Raw genomic sequence first — 18,679 nt, forward strand, 5'->3', positions numbered from 1 at the left:
ATGGTATTAATCTTCAAGAAATAAACAAATCCCCAGGATCAAACTAAGAATTCACAGGACCTCCCCCTTACCCATAATCCAGCTTGATTAGAATGAAATCCTCTCAAACATTTCGATACATATTCCAGAAAAAAACACTTTGATTAATAAATCCTTTTTAATACACCAGAACAAAGTATTTTCACAGAGGTGTTGCCATTTTAATTTTTAAAGATAGTTATACTGTAGAGTCTATAAATGTCTATAGAAACTACTTTGGGGTTATTACCCTTTAGACATAATTTTGGTGTCACAGAAGATATGTATAAACATTTATTTGACTCAATTAGGCTGTACAAAACCATAATATTCAGTTCATTACCTGAAGCCAATAGTTGGAGTACTTTCAGAGAAATTTCTTTGGAAAACATGGGACAAAAACATTACGTTAGCTGCTGTGATTCAACTCCCAAGGCATTTTGATGTATTAAAAGCGTGGTCCCTGGCATTGTAATGTTAAGAGATGATGGCACCTTTAAAGGGGCAGAGCCTGTGGAAGTCACTGGAGCTGTTGCCCTAGGGAAAGAATGACTTAGTGATTAGGGGCCTCCAGTTAGTTCTCCAGAGAATGAATAATTTAAAAATAATAAGACTCTCTGGCTTCCTGTCTTGCCACATTATCTCCTCATTCTCCCAACCACGCCTGCCCTGCCATTGTCATGCCAGGAGTCTTCCCTAGAGCAGAGTCACTGCTGACACCATACTCAGTATTCAGGCTCAGATATTTCACTAGTTCATTAGTAATGGGCTAATATAGAAAACTGTTAACTGAGTTGGGTCATTGCTATAACTGTATATGAAAATAGCTGGTTTGGAACTGCATAACAGGCAGAGGTAGGAAGAATTTGAAGGAGCAGGTTAGAAAAAGATTAGAGTGCTGTAAGAGGAGTACAGATGGCTCTGGTGAGGAATGAGAAGACGAGTAGAGAACTAGTCTCAGATGGAAATAAAGATCCAAATGAAAATTGGAATAAAGGTCATCCTTACTACACTGTTGAAGAAAACTTGGCTGCATTATGCACATATCCTAGAGCTGTAAGGAAGACCTAATTTAAGAACGATGGTGGGAAAAAAAATAAAGCAGTGGAGCAGTCTTCAACTTATGTATTATTGGCTGCTTTCAGTCAGATTTACAGTGAGACTTGGGAGCAATGGAAATTGAGCAAAAAGATTTGGAAAATTTGCATTCTAACAGGAAGACAGTGACAAAGCTTGTAACTGTACAGCTGAGCTGCTTGCTAGCAGAGATTAGCATGGATAAAAGGGTGCCAGCTGCTTTGCATTGTGACAATGAGAAAGAGGCCCAGAGGGCATCTCAGAAATCTGTGAGGCTTTCTCTCCCATCAGAGGCCTGAAGGGCTTCTGAGGGCAAAATAGTTTCAGAGAAAGGCCCTGGGCACCTCCGTGTGCTGGCTACAAAGGGACACCTTGGGATTCTGGCTTTCCAGTGAGGTGCTCTGCAGGTGCTGCAGCCATGGATCAAACAGCTCCAGGTACTGGTCCTCGCCAGCAGCAGACCTTGGTGGCATCCACTTGGTGCTGGTTCTATAGGAAGGTGGAGTGTGAGTTATGGGATGACTGCAGTTTGCAAAGTAGATAGAAGATTCCAAAGGAAAGCCCAGGAGGCCTGATGGAGTGTGTCACGGGTCAGAACACCACAGAGGAAGTTCTACACCAGAATGTCCAGGGGATAGGTAGGAGCAATAGCAAGAACTTGAGAAAGCTTGAAGAATCTACAGCATGCATGGCCCTTCTGGGAAAGCTTCAGACAGTGTGCCAGCGGAGAAAACAGCCATCTTTTCTCTAGTGAGAAAAAAAATCTGAAGGATTACACTTAGAGGGCAGTCACTTTTTCCTCATCTGTCTTATTTTGGGTTGTTACTACTTAATCTACCACAGAAATAAAATTATGGGCCTTAAACTGTCTCTAGAAATTAATGGAGAAACAAGAGGCTTCCAAGACAAAGAGGAACTTGAGAAATTTGCAACCAGCAATCCAACTCTACAGAGAATACTGCAGGGCATTCTAGAGAGAGAGAAAAGTACCAGGATTCCAGGAACAGTGGCAGAGAGGCCTCAGTGAATGGAGCAGAAAACAGAATTAAGAAGATAAGTAGACAACTGATAGCAAAAAAGAGCATAACAGAAATGAGGCAGAGAAGATTTTATTCAAAACTGATATGATTGATAATATCAAGTCTGAGAGTATAGGCAACTACACTGAAGATGACAAGACTCTACACATTCTGGTTTGATACCTTCCGGTTTCTGAAGTTCTATACTATATACAAAGTTGTGTTTTTTAATACTGTTATGTACTGATATATTCAATTATACTATGTCTGATGATATAGCCAATTCTATTGGAGATAACAAGAGACAACACAGGAACCATGGTAGAATTCTTTGTACAATGGTCTTATGTGTTTATAGGAATGTTTTGGTTTGCCTTGACTTGTTTTGTTTCTCCCTCTAATATAGAAAGGATAGAAATACATGTTAAGATTCATGCATATGTAGAATCTATAAACAGTTTATGAGAACTGATCTTATGACACATGATGAAATGAACAGATACTTTAAAAAAAGACACTAAAATACCCAGTGCTGATCCTGGAGGGTCATAATGTGAAACCTAGCAATAGTATTATTCTTTGTTCAGAGTGGTATTAGCCTACTTGGGTTTATTCAATCTCAACATAATTGAAGATATGGATAACTGCATGTATGTTTAAGTGTATAGGATTGATAACCATATTTCTAAGTTTTTGTTGGACAGTTGAACAGAACTGATTGCAATCTCATTGTTTGAATCCCCACTTTATATGCTCCACTTTAGTATCTTGAATAACTATTTGTAAGACAAATCATCAACTAGTGATTTCTGTTTATTGTTTTCTTTGAAATTATGTATTATTTCTACCCATTTTCTGTTTTTAGTCTTTCTTTAAATTAAATTAAAAAAAAAAAAAGACACTACAGTACCCAGTGCTGATCATGGAGTGTCATGATGTGAAATCCAGCAATACTATTATTCTTTAGTATGCTTTAGTTTGTTTAATCTAAACATAAATGAAGATATGGATAACTGCATGTATGTTTAAGTGTATAGGATTGACAACCATGTTACTTTTTGTTGAACAGTTGAACCGAACTGTTTGCAGTCTCGCTGTTTGAATTCCCACTTTACATGTTCCAGTTTTGTATTTTGAACAACTATTTGTAAAACGACAATCTGTAAACATCAACTAGTGATTTCTTACTGTTTATTTTTTTCTCTGAACATATGTATTATTTCTACCTATTTTCTGTTTTGTTTATTTTTCTTTAAATAAAATTTAAAAAAATAAAATAAAATTATGGGCCTTGGGAGTGTATGCAAAAGAAAACATAGTGTTTAGAAAGCTATCAATCATTGTCTGCCTTTAACAGAATACCTACCTTACCGTATTATTCATGAAATTCTTTCCTGCCATTAGGCTGGAAGAACATGGCTACTTTTATTGGTATAGTGGCTCAATGTCAAGTTTGGAATTTATAATTGTATTACCTTCCCCTCATGCTACTGACAGCAGTGTTTTCATTTTAATTTATCAATACCTTGGGCTCGGGGTTACTCAGTGGCATAAGCACCTGTCTGGCAAGTGCAAGGTCCTGAGTTTGATTCTTGGTACAAAAAATAAAGAATTTATCAATATCTTTATTATCAAGGTAATTCTTTAAAGAAGGAAAGGAGAATGGTTATTGGATAGATAATTAACAGTTCTTGGCAAAAATCTGAGTTTTTTCCTTGGGGGAAAAAGGGATGAACACAAGGCTTCCCACTGAGCTGAATGCCCAGCCTTTTTTATTTTGAGATAGGGTCTTGCTAGACTGCTAAATTGCCCAGGTTGAGTTTGTGTGATCCTCCTGCCTCAGCCTCTGAGAGTTCTGGGATTATATATGCAACCATCAAGTAGTTTACAATGATCCAGTTTCTAAGAATGTTTGACAAAGGAATAAAACAAGGCCATGCCACTTTAAATTGTTCAAAGTGATGAAAAAAATCAGAAGTTAGCAGCAATAAGTTATTGTTCTTAACTACTCTTTTAAAAGAATTCTACCGCTTATCCCAGAAAATAGAATGTTCTGATATTACTTTGAAAAATTCGTTTAGTAAATATTTGAGCCTTTGACACCTATATTGTACTGGCAGGCCCTGAGAGATATAAAAATAACACATAATACACTTCCAGCCTTCAAAGATTTCTAAATAAAAATTGGTACTATACTTTTTACTATGTAGAACTACTTCACAGGTATTCTTTTTGACTTCATAACAACTTGACTGATTAGACAGAGAAAATACTTAGCTGTTGAAGGAACTGAGAGAAGCAGTCAGTGCTGGTGCCTTCCCATGCCTCTCTAGTCTTCCCTCTGTACTCGTTGACTGCTTTGGCGGAGGGGGTTCACTTGGCCTTCTCCTAATCCTCTCACTCTAGCAGCCTGGGAAGCAGACACCACAGGTGTCTTGGCCCTCAGTTCACACAACTTTTATACCACATCCAGTTTTCCCCTGGGATTGTGACTCACTCATTAGCAGTGGTAGCTGGCTTGATCCCATGCCTTCCACTGGTTTCTGTATCTCTTAGATAAACTATCTGCACCATTAGTCTCAGGGTCCCAGCAGACATTTCCAAGAGTTGTTTCTCCTCCTCTCTCCCCCTTAGCTAAAGTGCTTAGCTCCATGGGGAGGCACATGATTCAAGTCAGGCCAGTTGGAGTCCTTGGCAAGGAAGTTTGTATAACCTGAAATAGGAAGGAGCACTCGACTTTTTATGTATTGCTTTGTGCATCATTCTATAACCAATGGAATAGCATTCAGCACAAAGTAGGAACTTCATTTATAGAATACTGCATTTAATGAAAGAAATCCTTAGAATTTCTTTGCTACCAATCTGCATTGATCATCAGCTATAAATTTTTTAAAATCTATGAAATTTTGTTGTTACTGCATATCATAGTGTCACAGCATCAATAGTAGTTAAGAGCATGGACTCAGGAGCCAGGCTGCTTGAGATTTAAATTCTGCTGCTTGCCAATTGTTTGTACTAATTGTCTTTCACCTTTTGGTTCAATTCTTTCTTTTAAATCACTCCACTGTATAGAGTACTGGCATCCTAAGCAGCATTTCCCAGACTCATTTGCCAATTGATTTTCAGTTCACTTCTGCTAATGAGCGATTAAAAGGCAAGTGGAGGACCAAAGGCATTCTGCCCTTCTGGCTCCTGCAGCCTCAGCAATGCTGTGCTCTTTTACCCATGGCTGGCCCAGGAGTGGCAGGAGCAGAGTGAGGGCTGCTGGCTTGTTGAGACACGGAGAAGAGACAGTCTTAATAATGTAACACTTCCAAAAGCCTCAGTATCAGCATATTCATGGGTTTGGGGATAACGCTGCTCCCTTTATTCTCCTGTCACTCTTCTGCTCAATATCAATAGCAATGTAAGTATAAATATAACTGGATAATGGCACTTTTCTGCTTTTGTTCCTTCAGCCATCTAGTACTTTTGTAATGATTCCCTCAATAACCAAGGTCATTACTCTTCTACAATCTTGTTTTGAAATTCTGTACCATTTTTTTTTTTTTTTTAAATTACATTTGTTTTATTTTTTGGGTTCGAACTCGCAATCTTGCACTTGCCCGGCAGGTGCTTATGCTGCTGAGCTAAATCCCTGACGTTTTGTTTCTTTTTTTTTTTTTAATTAACACTGGCCATTGGCAAATACTTGCTCTTTGCCTGTTATTTCTATAACACAAATACTATCTTATTTGTATTATGAGAATTAAGTGAGTTAATATATTTAGAGCACTTAGAACAGTACAAAACAAACATTACTTTTGTTCAATGAATGTGTATTACACTGTTTTAAAATATACATTACCTTAGGCATAGCTTATAAAATCTAGTCTTTCTCCACATTTATTACTTCTTTGCAATTTGCCTCCAGATCCACCCTTGTCACTACAGTTTAACACTAGCATTTCTCTGCCCATCTCCACTCCGTTGATTCTGTCTTCTGTCATAAATTAGCATGTGAGCTTTGCAGTATCTTCCTTGCTTTAGACATAACATGGATATTTTGGAGATCTGTAGGGTTAGTGTTTTCATGAAGTTATTTATTTTGGGATGCTATAGTTGTGAGAAGGGTACGCCTTGGTAGTGGAAGACAGCATGTTGTATCAGAACCATAGATGAATCCAGAATTTTAAGCATGTTAGGGGACCTCATATGAGAGAAAGTCTTGAGAACTACAGATCCTTTTGGTTAAATCTTGTCTATATTAAGGTTACTTTAAATTTATATGGAATATTTCACTAGCTTCTGAGTTTTGAAAATAGACTTATTTTTGATCTCATATTCAATAGTCTTAGACTTAAAATCTTTGGGACTAAAAATCCCCCAAACAAGCATGAGAATGAGAAGAATCTACTGAATAGACAGATTTCTGCTGTGTTTATAGGTTTGGATCACTGTCTACAAAACTGCTTTCAAAAATTCCCAGGATGACTGTTGGTATTTTCAACAAAGATCACTTCTTCGATCTTTTATTGTCTTTTAAAATTTCAGCTGTACTAGATACAGAATACTTTTTTTCTTTAATTAGTTCAATCTTCAGTTATGTAAAAATTCATTTGAGCCTAGAATTCTAGGATAATATGAAAAGTACATCTGAAAATTTCATTTTGTTTGTGAATACATTTCTAAATACAGTAGAACTATAAAAACAAAATAGAAGACAAAGTTTTAAATATCACCTTGATGAATAATTACACTAGAATTTGCAATTTAAATAATTACCAAACTTAAAATAATCACTGGTTTGATAACAGATAAAGTATCAATACACCCAATTTTAACTGGAAATACCCACAACAAAGTGGATAGAAAGTGTTTTTACAAGTATTTACAAAAGAATTATTTTCCCATTTTGTGAAAACAAACTCAGTGGAATGTGAGCCTACTTAATTCTAGTGCAAGAGCTGCTGACACTCTAATTTTCCTAAAGTAGTTATATTCACTTCCTTTCAAATAGCCTCGTATTTTTCTACTGTATTTTGCAGCTTTCATTGTTAAAGTCTAAATCATCCTGGCCTAATTTGAATGCAGTCCTATATAAATAGAAAGACAAGTAACTGACTTTTTTTAAAAATAGCTTTATTGAGATGTAATGTACAAATCATAAATTTTACCCACTTCAAATTTATGGCTTCAAATTGTATAACCATCACCATAACTCAGTTTTAGAACATTTTTGCTTCTCTGTAGTTAGTGTTCACTACCATGTATATTCCCAAGGCCGATGCCACTCTTTCTTTTGTTTTTTATTTGATACAGGTTTTCACTATGTATCCCAGATTTATTCCAGGCTGGGTAACGTGGTGATCCTCCTGCTTCAGCCTCCTGAGCGCTAAGTCTACAAGCATGCTCTAGTACACACAGCTTGCTCTTCTGCTTTTTACTTGTATACTACATTTGCCTTCCCTAGAAATGTCATGTAAAAGGAATCACATAGTATGTGGGTTTTTGTGTGTTGCTTCTTTTATTTAGCATAATTTTTTGTGGTTTATCCAAGTTACCACTTTTATACTATGTCTTTTTATTGATGAACATGATTCCTGTGTATGTATATACTATTTTTTTATTCATTCTGCAGCTTTTGGACATTTGGACTTTTTTTCAGTTTTTGGCTATTATAAATAAAGCTCCTATAAACACTTTGTACAAGATGTTTTGTGGACAATGACATGTTTCTTTTGGGTAAATGGCTAGGAATGTTTAAATTTTGAGAAACAGCTGAACTATTTTAAATTATGATGTCCCATGTGCAGGATAAATTTTTGCATGTACTCATATCTGTAACATTGTATGTATATAATGTATATAATCTGTAACTAGCACCCTGAACAGAGGATAGCATGTTTGGCTTATTACAGTTTAATAAAAATTATTGCATTTACTACTTTATGAACAGTGAAAGACTATACAGCTCCACTAATCTTTTATCCTTTTTGAGTTATTACATATTCTACTTCATGTGTTATAAAACCCCACAAGACATAATTATTATTGCTGTTTGCAACAGATAATACTCTAAAAGTTTACAAATTTATCCTTATCTGTACGTTTTGTCCGCCTGAGGATTTAAGATCATTTTCCTTAAGCAGAACTGTTGGCAATTCTTGGAAACATCTTTATTGTCTTTCCTTTAATTCTTGAAACCTTTTTCCCTTTCAGTACAGAACTCAAAAGTTAGTGTCCTTTTTTTCCTTTCATCTTTCCTTTCTTCCTCCCTCTCTCTCTATACCTGGACTGAAATTAGGACTTCCACACTGAGCTACAACCTTTAAAATTTTGCCATGTTTCTGCCTGAAGCCAGTTGACCAGACTAAAACCTCTAAAACTGTAAAGCAAAATAAACCATTTAAGTTTTATTTTCTCCTTGAGACTGACCTTCCCAGGTATTTGTTCATTGTGAGGAAAAGCTAACACACATAGACCTATTAGAGAGTCAACTTTCAGACTTCTTTTTTGTCTTCTTGAATTTTTTGTCTTTTCTTCTGTGTTTTTTGTTTTTTGGTACTGGGAATCGAACTCACAACCATGTGCTTGCAAGGGAGGTGCTTATGCCTCTGTGCTAAATCCCCAGCCCCTCCTTCTGGTTCTTTTTAAGTTTTGCTTTTAGTTTTTAACATTTTGTAGTACGATGTGCTCAAACAGAGATCTTCTACTACAGAGGGTTTACCTTTTGCTATGTTAGGTACAATCAACCCCTCTCCTGGGTGGAAAAATAGGAGTTGCTTATGACAGTCTATGAAAGGATTGAGCTTTGTCCAGGGTGGCTTGCGAAGATTTAGTTAACATCCAGGTCTCCTGGGGTTCTTTCTTGTTTCTCGGACATTCTCACCCATGCTTTTGCTTGTGGGTTTGGTGGTCTCTAAGGTGAGTCACCTCCCTGGCCTACAGAGCCCCAAAACACGGCAGAGCCCTCCAGGAGCATAAATTGAAGTGTCTGTTGCAGCCTCCTGAGTCAGGCTGAACGCTGCCCACTGAGAACTGTGAATCACCGAGAGATTTCATGCTGTCTTCCACATTTTCTTTTAGAAGCGTCTGGCACAACTCTACTTCATAATTCAGCCAACGTGGTTAGAAAATAGGTTAGAATGTACATAGACCCGTTCTGTAGTTTGTAGCTGTGCTCCCACACTACTGCCAAATGCTTGCTGGATTCTCGTAAATTGAAATTTTTCTATTTAAGCAAAGTCATATTGATCCTCAGTTCCATGCCTAAAAGCCACAAAATGTTAAAAAAAAAAAAAAAAAAGTCATCAACACACTTAGAAAGTGTTTTTCCTTTCTAGAATTTTCTAATTTTTTCAATATTTCTATTTTCTAATTTTTTCAATAGATCTCCAGATGATTTGTGTAATCTGTGTTTTCTCCCCTCCTCATTGTAGCAAGCTTTCAAAAATAACTTTTTAAGGGACATTTAGTTCACTTTGATTCATCAAAATAGTCCATAGTGTTTAAAATGAAAAACAAAATACGTGGTATTTTTGAAATGGAAAATGTTAGCAGAACAAGTTTTCACTTTTTCTTTTTATCAGCACTGAAGATCCACCCCAGGGCACTGAGGCTGCGGGCAAGTGTTCTACCACTGAACTATATCCCCATTTTATTTTTTTCTTAACTTACATTTCTAGTTCCTAACAAATATACTGTTGAACTATACCACTACAGTGGAGATCCAGAATGAATTAAGTCTCAATTAGCAGTTTACTCACAAATAAATACACATATTTGATAACAGTTTAGTATGATTTATTTTCCTTCTTCCACTGCTTTATTTATTTTAAGCCAGGGTTTTGCTCTGAAGTTTAGGCTGGTTTTGAATCCACTGTTCCAGGCACACACAGATCCTCCTTCCTCAGCCTCCCAATGTGTCCTACCATGTCTCAGTATCTTTAAAATAACTTGAAAATATGCAGTGGCAATATAAGATATTATCTTTGAAAAACTGTGTGCAGAGTAATGATTTTCAGTTTTTTACATTAACTATGCAAATCAAGAAAATAAGTATTTGACATGCTACCATAAAATTACTTAATTTTGACTAATCACAAATTAATAAAAATTTCAATAATGAAACTATATTATGTTCTTGCTTGCCTGAAGAATAGCTTACAAAAATGTATGCTAGTCTTTTTCTGTACTTTCCTTGTGGTTTGGTCACATATTATGAAAAGTCCACATTTTTAGGAAAACTGATTAAAACATGATAGGAATTCAATAATTAGCATAGTAATTTCATTTCTAAACAATTCTGCAAGACTGACATGGCTGTAACTAAGTTTATCAATAGAACAGCTATTTATAGGTAGATATATGTAGGTAGAGGACTGCTTTGGAAACAGCTTCTTTCTTAGTTTGTTGCTATATGGTTTACAATTCACCAGTTGTAGAACTCAGCAAAACTGGGTAAAGAAAGTGATATAATGATACCATTTTGGGGGGAAAGCTGTGAAGATCATTTTAATGAAGCAAGTAAAATGACAGTAATATTGTATAATTAAGTTTGGTTTACATAGCTTCTTATGTTTGGACAGCTTTCAATTCTTTAAATACTGTTCTAAACTAATTTACATATGTGTGTGCCATGCTGGGGATTGAATTCAGGGGCATTCTCTCAATGAGCTCTATCTCCAGCCCTTTTATTTTTTTTTTTATTTTATTTATTTATTTATTTATTTATATCGGTATCAGGGATTGAACTCACGACTGCCTGCTTGCAAGGCAGGTGCTTATGCCGCTGAGCTAAATCCCCAGCCCCAGCCCTTTTATTTTTTTATTTTCTGATAGGACCTTGTTAAATTGCCCTGGCTGGCCTCAAACTTGTGATCCTCCTCCCTCAACCTCCGAAGTACCTGCGATTACAGGTATATGCCACTATCTCCCAGATAATTGGTATGCTCATAGGCAAAAGATTCTCTACCATGCATTATTTACTGACTTAAATTTAATCATAATCACCTGATTGTACAACAAATAAACTTAAAATACTCCCATACATTATGATCACGTTATTTCCAGAACTGCAGAATCATACAATTTAGGCTGGGCTTGGTGGTACACACCTGTAATCCTAGCACTTGGGAGGCTGAGGATGGAGGATCACCACAAGTTCGAGGCCAGCCTGGGCTACACAGTGAGTTTAAAGCCAGCCTGAAATGAGTAGTGAAACCCTATCACAAAAAGACAAAAACAAGAAAAAGTGGAGAAAAAAAGAACCATACAACTTAAACAGACAGATGGCACTTTAGAGATTGGATTATCCCTTAACTTCAATTTATAGTTTGTCACAGGCCTAGAAATGCTAGGTGAATTGTTCTAAATCACAAGCCCTTGCTGACTTTTATTTACACTTTTTAAAATTATGAACGTTTTCCTCTTTACTGTCTTTTTTAAAATTAAATTTAATTTTTTTGGTTCTAGGTATCAAACTCAGGAGTGCTTGTGCCACTGAGTTACACTCTAAGCCCTCTTTACCATCTTTTAAAAAGATACACTGCAGCTGGTGATAGTGGTACACACCTGTAGTCCCAGCTACTCAGGAGGCTAGGCATGAAGATCATAAATTGGCGGCTAGCCTAAAGAACTGGGTAGGACTCTGACTCAAATTTAAAAAAAAATTAAAAAGGCATGGGCTGTAGCCCAGTGGTACAGCTTACCCAGCAAGGTGTGGGTTTTAGGACTTCAAAATAAATTTTGGGCAAGAGGGTTAATGTCATAATTCAACCCATACACTTAAATGAGTCTAATAACTACTCTCACCTTGTTCTATGGTCCTTTGTCTCTCCTGAGTGTATTAGTTAGGAAGTGATTATACCACATGCCTCTAATCCTACTATTCTGGGAGGCTGAGGCAGGAGGACGGCAAATTCAAACTTAGTTTAGGCAACCTAACAACTGAGACCATCTCAAAATTAATAGGTAGGTAAATAGATACATCAATAGATAAATAGGTAGACAGACAGATGGGGTTGGGATGTAGCTCAGTGTAAATATTCTGGGGCTAATACTAGTACAACAAATAACCTTTTGAAAATAACAGCAAATGTAGTCCATTATTAGTACCAGTGACAACAAAAAGAGGTCTAATATCATTACAAGTGCTATGATGTAGATTGCAGTAAGTAGCCTTGATTTGGCATTGGCATGTGAATATATCCGCCGTTTGTATTACACAGACCCAAAAAGTAGCTGCGAGTTTGTTAAGTTATATGAAAGCAAAATTCCCTAAGTAAGCATCAAAAATTTGTAATGAGAGTATGTATGTAAATAAGGGACTCTCACATCTATTACTATTCCCCTTTTACTACAACTCTGGAATCAAGAAAAAACACAATGAATAATCTCTGATTCATAAATGTGACCTTGTTTACATCACACCCTAAACATTGCTACTTAACATGGAAGGAAATCTGATTACTTCACCATCGCTCACACTTCTCAGTGATGCCTTTGCCTATTTCTGTAAGATAAAGGCTAAATTTCTTTGTAAACTATCAGTCCAGCATTGTTCTTATTCATGTTTAATTAAGCTCTTATACTATTAAACTTGTAGGTGATCGCCAAGTATGCCAGGTTCTCTCTAAGGCCTTTCTGGTTCTTTTTTCTCCCTTTGGCTTAGTATTTCCTTTCTAACTCGACTCAAATGCTACCTATTCTCTGAAAGCAAAAACCATGGCACTTAATATTTCTAAACTCAATACATTAACAATTCCACAAATAATTCTTGGTTATAAGATCAATTTTGAAGTACAATTTGTTTTATAATTGTTTTCTACAGAATGTTCCAATTGTTATATATCTGTGATCTCTCTTCTATTGTTATATGAAGGTAGTAGGATTTAATTTTGTTAATTTGGGTTTTGCTGCTTTTATAGGAGACCTGCAACTTTGATTGTGTAGCAACAGAAGCTTCAGGCAAACACATAATGTTATAAAAAAGATTATGATTAAGTTTTAGAGCCCTTAAAACAAAAAAATACAAGTTTTCTTTTTGAAAAAAATGCCACTTTTTATTGTAAAACATACTAAATATTTGCCATTTTAAGCGATTTTAAGCGTACAACTTATTGGCATTAAGTAAATTTACAATGCTGGGCAACCACTATCCGTTTCCATTTTTTTTTTTTTTTTTTGTCTTTTTCCTTTTTATCGGTACCAGGGATCGAACTCACGACCGCCTGCTTACAAGGCAGGCACTTATGCCGCTGAGCTAAATCCCCAGTCCCCGTTTCCATTTTAAAATTTAATTTTTATGACTACATCTAGTCATCGCGATGTACTACTGCGTTTGACAGTCATATTTAACCCACACAGGAATACAGTTTCACAAGGAGACCACACTGACTGAATAAATATTTAAAATCCGTTTGAAACCGTCAGGGCAACATATAGCGAATACGGAGGTGGGATGAAACTCTTCCAAACTAAATACAACACAGAAAGAGCACACACAGACGTCATCCGAAGTCCTACCTTGGGAAAGTAGCTGGGGCCAATCGCTGGTGCGCGTTCCTTAGGCCCTAACACCGAGGTTCTGAACCTGGGCTTGGAGGAATCTGGGAAAACAGGCTCTGGGCATTTAGATGAATACAGGCACTTAGGGGGTGGGGCAGGGTGGGGCGGGGCGGATCCATTACTTTCGCAGGATTCTCTTTTAACCTCTGCCACCTCAAAGGGACATTGAGATAGGGAATACTCGGATGCAGCCTCCGGAGGTCTCATCTCCGACGCAAGGGTCGGTGCTGCACTACAAAATCCGCGACTGGCTTGCAGCAGCTCACAGCCGGAGTCCCGACCGCGGGAGGGCGTGTCTAAGGAGCCACAGGGCGTAGCCGCGGGAAGGCGGGGTCAGTGAACCCCGGGCGAGGCCGGGAGCCGCCTTCAGTTCCTTTCCCAGTTTGACATTGGTGACAATGAGAGGAAAGGGGGATTTCCTAGGCGGGAAGCTTCAGGACCTTGTCTTCTAACTCGGGTTCTGTCCCGGCCTCCACGGCCACAGGAGAAATAGGGCAACCAGTCTGCAGGGAAACTGCTCAATCTCTGCCCACTTATTCTTTAAAAGGCGTAGGAAAGACCCCACGGGACCGTACAACTGTGGGACTACAGCTCCCAGGAGACAGCACCGCAGAAACGTAAGAAATAGAATCTAAATGGTGGTTGGAAGAGGGACAGGATAGGCTTCTTCGGTTACCTTAGCGCCTGCAAACCGGATCGCCGCCACCAACCCTTGGAGGAAACCCACAGGCGTCCCGCTTAGTATTTTTAAATCTGGCGGGGCTTTCCTTCTTGGGATAACCACGCCCTCATTTACGACTCAAGCCAATCAGCATCAGGCCCGCCATTTTTCAAACCCTCTTCCCGCCGCCAATCGGGATCGAGCAGTACATTCCTCTCCTGACCGGTTCTAACGGGTCTGGGAGTTAACGACCTGAGCGACCCACCGAACATGCTAGGCTGGAACTGGAAGGGCGGGCCTAACGAGACACCCACCAATTGAAGGCCGATTTGGAGAGGGGGCGGGGACTCTCCGGGTTTGAATAATCATAGGAGCCAATCAGAGGGGGAGGGGTGTGGCCTGTGGCTGGGTTTGTCAAGTTGCAGTGGCGCGGAGAGAGCTCTGCAAAACAAGAGGCTGAGGATTGCGTTAGCGGTAAACCAGTTCACGCCGGAGCCCTAGGGAGGAAGCGTCTCGGTCAGAGTCGGCCGCTGTACAGGATTCTTGAGGAAAAGCTCGCACCAGGCAAGAATCTCCTCAGACCCCTCGGGTTTGGCAGGCCGCTCTTCTCCCCTCACAACGCGCAGCCGTCTGTCGGGACTCGGTGTTAGGACTTCAGGGGTGCGACCTGACGGGCGGGCTTTGGGGACGGGCTGTGAGGCGAGGAGCTGGGCCGGGCCCCGGTTCCTTCCTGGCTGGCGGCGAGGGTCGGGCCTCGGAGAAAATTGGCTCCAGGAAAGGTTTCGCGGGTCGCGGCGGTGGCGGCGGCTCGGGGCCTCGGAGAAAGTTGGGGCGGCGGCGGGGAGCGGGGCCGCGCCCGCCCTCGCGCTGAGCGCCTCTCTCCGCAGGCCGCGCCGCCATGGGCAAGGGAGACCCCAACAAGCCGCGGGGCAAGATGTCCTCGTACGCCTTCTTCGTGCAGACCTGCCGCGAGGAGCACAAGAAGAAGCACCCCGACTCCTCGGTCAACTTCGCCGAGTTCTCCAAGAAGTGCTCGGAGAGATGGAAGGTGCGGGGTCGCGGGCGGGCGGGCGGGCGGCGGGGTGTCCCCGGTCCCGCAGTGCTGCTAACTAACTTAGTGGGCTCCTCGCGGTCAGGCTGCGCTGTGCGGATGGCGCAGCTTGCAGCTGTGCAGTGTTTTCACTCCCCGTTTAATGCCCATAGACTATGTCTGCCAAGGAAAAGTCCAAGTTTGAAGATATGGCAAAGAGTGATAAAGCTCGCTATGACAGGGAGATGAAAAACTACGTTCCTCCCAAAGGAGGTGATAAGAGAGGAAAGAAGAAAGATCCTAACGCTCCTAAAAGACCGCCGTAAGTTTATTTTAAAGTTTAACCAAACCGGTCTCTTGGATTTTTTTGTTTTTGGTTTATTAACTCTGTTGCTTCCTTTCAGATCTGCCTTCTTCCTGTTTTGCTCTGAACATCGCCCAAAGATCAAAAGCGAACACCCAGGCCTGTCCATTGGAGACACTGCGAAAAAATTGGGTGAAATGTGGTCTGAGCAGTCAGCCAAAGATAAACAACCATATGAACAAAAAGCAGCTAAGCTAAAGGAGAAATACGAAAAGGTATAGTGTATACTTTTTAAAAAACTAGGTGAAAATCAGATTTATATTTTCTAAAGAATATTACAATAAAAACTTACATCTGTTAAAAAATGGGGGTAAATATATTTTACTAGATGTATTTAAAATGTGAAATGAGAGGAGAATGTGTGTAAAGTAGGTAAATAACCATTGGTAGTGAAAGTACTGATACTATCCAATGCAAATCTCGTAATTCCCAAACTAGCTTTCCTGAATACCTTTTTAGACAGCTGTCGGGGTGAGTGGTCAATAATTGCAGGTTGTTTACAACTAAGTGGCTTTCACCGTTGAGTAACGACACCGGATGCTGAATTTATTATTTTGACAATATTGCAGGATATTGCTGCATACCGTGCCAAGGGCAAAAGTGAAGCAGGAAAGAAGGGTCCTGGTAGGCCAACAGGCTCAAAGAAGAAGAATGAACCAGAAGATGAGGAGGAGGAGGAGGAAGAGGAGGAAGAGGAGGAGGAAGAAGAGGAAGATGAAGAATAAGTGGCTGTCCTGTAATGGCATGTGGAGTATATATGTGCTCAGGCAATTGTTTTGCTAAGAATGTGAATTCAAGTGCAGCTCAACATTAGCTTCAGTATAAAAACTGTACAGATTTTGTATAGCTGATAAAATTCTTTGTAGAAAAAAATACTTTTTTTAAAAAATTCAGGTTGTAGCTTTTTGAGGGGCTACTACAGTTAGATTTTAAAGCTTTTGATGTTGAATGTTCCTAAATATTTAATGGTTTCTTTCATGTGTATGGTAGCACAGCAAATTTGCAGGAACCTAGTACCAATAGTATGTTTTGGGTTTTTTTAGGATGTTGCATTTTGTTGTTTTTTTTTTTTTTAAATTTGTAATAAAATTATGTATATTATATCTATTGTCTTTTGTTTTAATATACAGAACCAGCTTTCCCTTAAAACACAAGAGAAAAGACCTTGACAGATTTTTTAAAATTTCTGCTTAATAGTTTGTATGGCATAGTTTTTGTAGTGTTTTGAGAAAAAAAGAAAACCAAACACACCCATATTCTTTTCTAAGATTAGAACTTTAAAAATTTATTTTTTCAGAATGATTTTAAGCTTTGTCTTAAGCATTTTAAGCATTTCTGTTTATTATTTGCTCAATTTTTTTCTTTTACCTCAAAGGTGGTAAATCATAAAAGTACATGTATATTGGAAAATGTATATATCATTAGTAGTGATGTTAAACTTTGTAAGTTGAAGTAGTTCAAAATAGATTTTGAATTATATGGGTAACTACTATAAGAAAATATTTGAGGTGATTGTAATGTGCCCTGTCTAACTTAACTACATTTCACTAGGACTGGTATTTGTAGAGAAAGGCATTTTAGGAGCCTTGAGGAAGCAGTTAACTTAACAAATTAAGGTAACTGTTTTGAATTGTTAGAGGTTCTTAGTGAACGTTGATCATCTGTAGACTTAAATACTTACAGAAGAAATCTTGACATTTTATAGTTTGACATGACCATCTTGTTGGGCTATCAAATTTTAAGATGGAAGTTAAGAATCTTACTACCTCAGCTAGAGCCTTGGTTGACCTATGCTGTATTTGGAATAAATGTTTCCTGCAGGTTATTTCATTTTTGTTAATTAGTGAGGTGCCAAGAATAAAATATACTCAAGATCTTAACATTTCAGTGATTGCCCTAATTAAATCCAAGTGGTTATACATGAAAGTTAGGATTTTCACTGTGATCATAAAAACTAGTTTTCATTGTTTGTTGTTAGGACTGAAAATGCTAAAATATTTGGGGTAATGAGTTTTAGATATTTAATCTGGTGTAGGGAAATCCCAGTTCCATGGCTACCAAATGCTTGCTGTATAAATTGCTTATTTCAATTTCTGAGGTCAGTATCTACTTCACAATGTCCTAATGATTAAATGAAAACGTTACGATGTACTTTGAAGTAGTACCTAATGCAAAGAAGAGATACTAAAAGAAGCTGTTTAAATTGAAATAAGCAATTTTTAGTTTATAAATTATTTACAAATATATAAGGATTTATAAATTAACACCCATGAGACAGTCCTCTTGGGTCCTTGTCAATCTTTAGAAGTTAAGTCTTCTGAGTTTCATACTGTAATATATTAAGTTTCTAAGCTAAGAACACCCTTTCTCTGAACCAGGCATTGCTCTTTAGGATCTGAGGTGAGGCCTGCCTTGTTCATATTTTAAATAAAGTTTCCAAGTCCCTTTGAAAAAACTAAATTAGCAAGTTGCCAGCAATTAGGACTAGGTGATATCAATGCACACATACATTGGAAAACAGTAACAAAAGGGTAATAGGTCCTATCCCAGACCAAACACTACTTGGAGATATGTTTGTGGAAAATTTTCTTTCTAGAAATATTTCATATCTTATGGTACATAAACTCCCTGTTCTTCCAGACTTACTCTAATGAAAAAACCCCAGTTAATATAATGACTTGTCCTTCATAGAAAGATGTAAGCATAATCCTAAATTAACTCCTTAATCTCATTTTGGGGATTGTTAGTATAGTAGAAGCTACATTTTAAATAGCTATCTGCATAGTATTTATTAATAGATCAATTTAGCTCCTTAGTTTTTTGGTTTTTTTGCCTTAACAACAGTGTTTCTGTGACTATCCTTGTAAGGAGTTTCACACCTGGAGAAAGGTCCTATAAGAATTAGCTGTGCAAGGGCTGGTGATTTAGCTCAGTGGCACAAGTGCCTGCCTGGCAAGTGC

At 38.3% G+C, this 18,679-nt stretch overlaps 2 protein-coding genes and 1 long non-coding RNA gene across 3 annotated transcripts in view; 1 reads left to right on the plus strand and 2 right to left on the minus strand.

Annotated features, from left to right (window-relative positions):
• Sap30 (Sin3A associated protein 30) overlaps window positions 1-14,392 on the minus strand; it is a 30,228-nt gene extending 15,836 nt beyond the window's left edge. Inside the window, exon 1 of the mRNA XM_063234750.1 lies at window positions 13,623-14,392. Within this exon, the coding sequence (XP_063090820.1) occupies window positions 13,623-13,871 (249 nt within the window). The 5' untranslated portion in view covers window positions 13,872-14,392. The remainder of the gene's footprint in view (window positions 1-13,622) is intronic.
• LOC134472680 (uncharacterized) lies at window positions 7,215-13,616 on the minus strand. The gene is made up of 2 exons (XR_010042608.1): window positions 11,213-13,616; window positions 7,215-9,365 (listed from the first exon to the last, which is right to left on the minus strand). It is a non-coding gene; the product is annotated as an uncharacterized LOC134472680 (long non-coding RNA).
• A 313-nt stretch (window positions 14,393-14,705) lies between the features above and the next one.
• On the plus strand, window positions 14,706-16,822 carry Hmgb2 (high mobility group box 2). The gene is made up of 5 exons (XM_003469130.5): window positions 14,706-14,889; window positions 15,213-15,373; window positions 15,529-15,677; window positions 15,760-15,934; window positions 16,289-16,822. Exons 2-5 carry the CDS (start codon window positions 15,224-15,226, stop codon window positions 16,442-16,444), a joined length of 630 nt encoding a protein of 209 aa, XP_003469178.2. The 5' UTR covers window positions 14,706-14,889; window positions 15,213-15,223; the 3' UTR covers window positions 16,445-16,822.
• Window positions 16,823-18,679: the final 1,857 nt, after the last annotated feature.

Source organism: Cavia porcellus, unplaced genomic scaffold (genome assembly GCF_034190915.1).
Source record: "Cavia porcellus strain 051 isolate PalLab524CR breed Dunkin Hartley unplaced genomic scaffold, mCavPor4.1 scaffold_24, whole genome shotgun sequence".
Classification (NCBI taxonomy): Eukaryota; Metazoa; Chordata; class Mammalia; order Rodentia; family Caviidae; genus Cavia; species Cavia porcellus.

Bases quoted from the DNA above. Each gene is read 5' to 3' on its own strand.
- Hmgb2 (XM_003469130.5), top strand. From the start codon at position 15,224: ATGGGCAAGGGAGACCCCAACAAGCCGCGGGGCAAGATGTCCTCGTAC. The intron at 15,374-15,528 runs GTGCGGGGTCGC...TAATGCCCATAG, and splicing joins AGTGCTCGGAGAGATGGAAG to ACTATGTCTGCCAAGGAAAA. The intron at 15,935-16,288 runs GTATAGTGTATA...ACAATATTGCAG, and splicing joins TAAAGGAGAAATACGAAAAG to GATATTGCTGCATACCGTGC.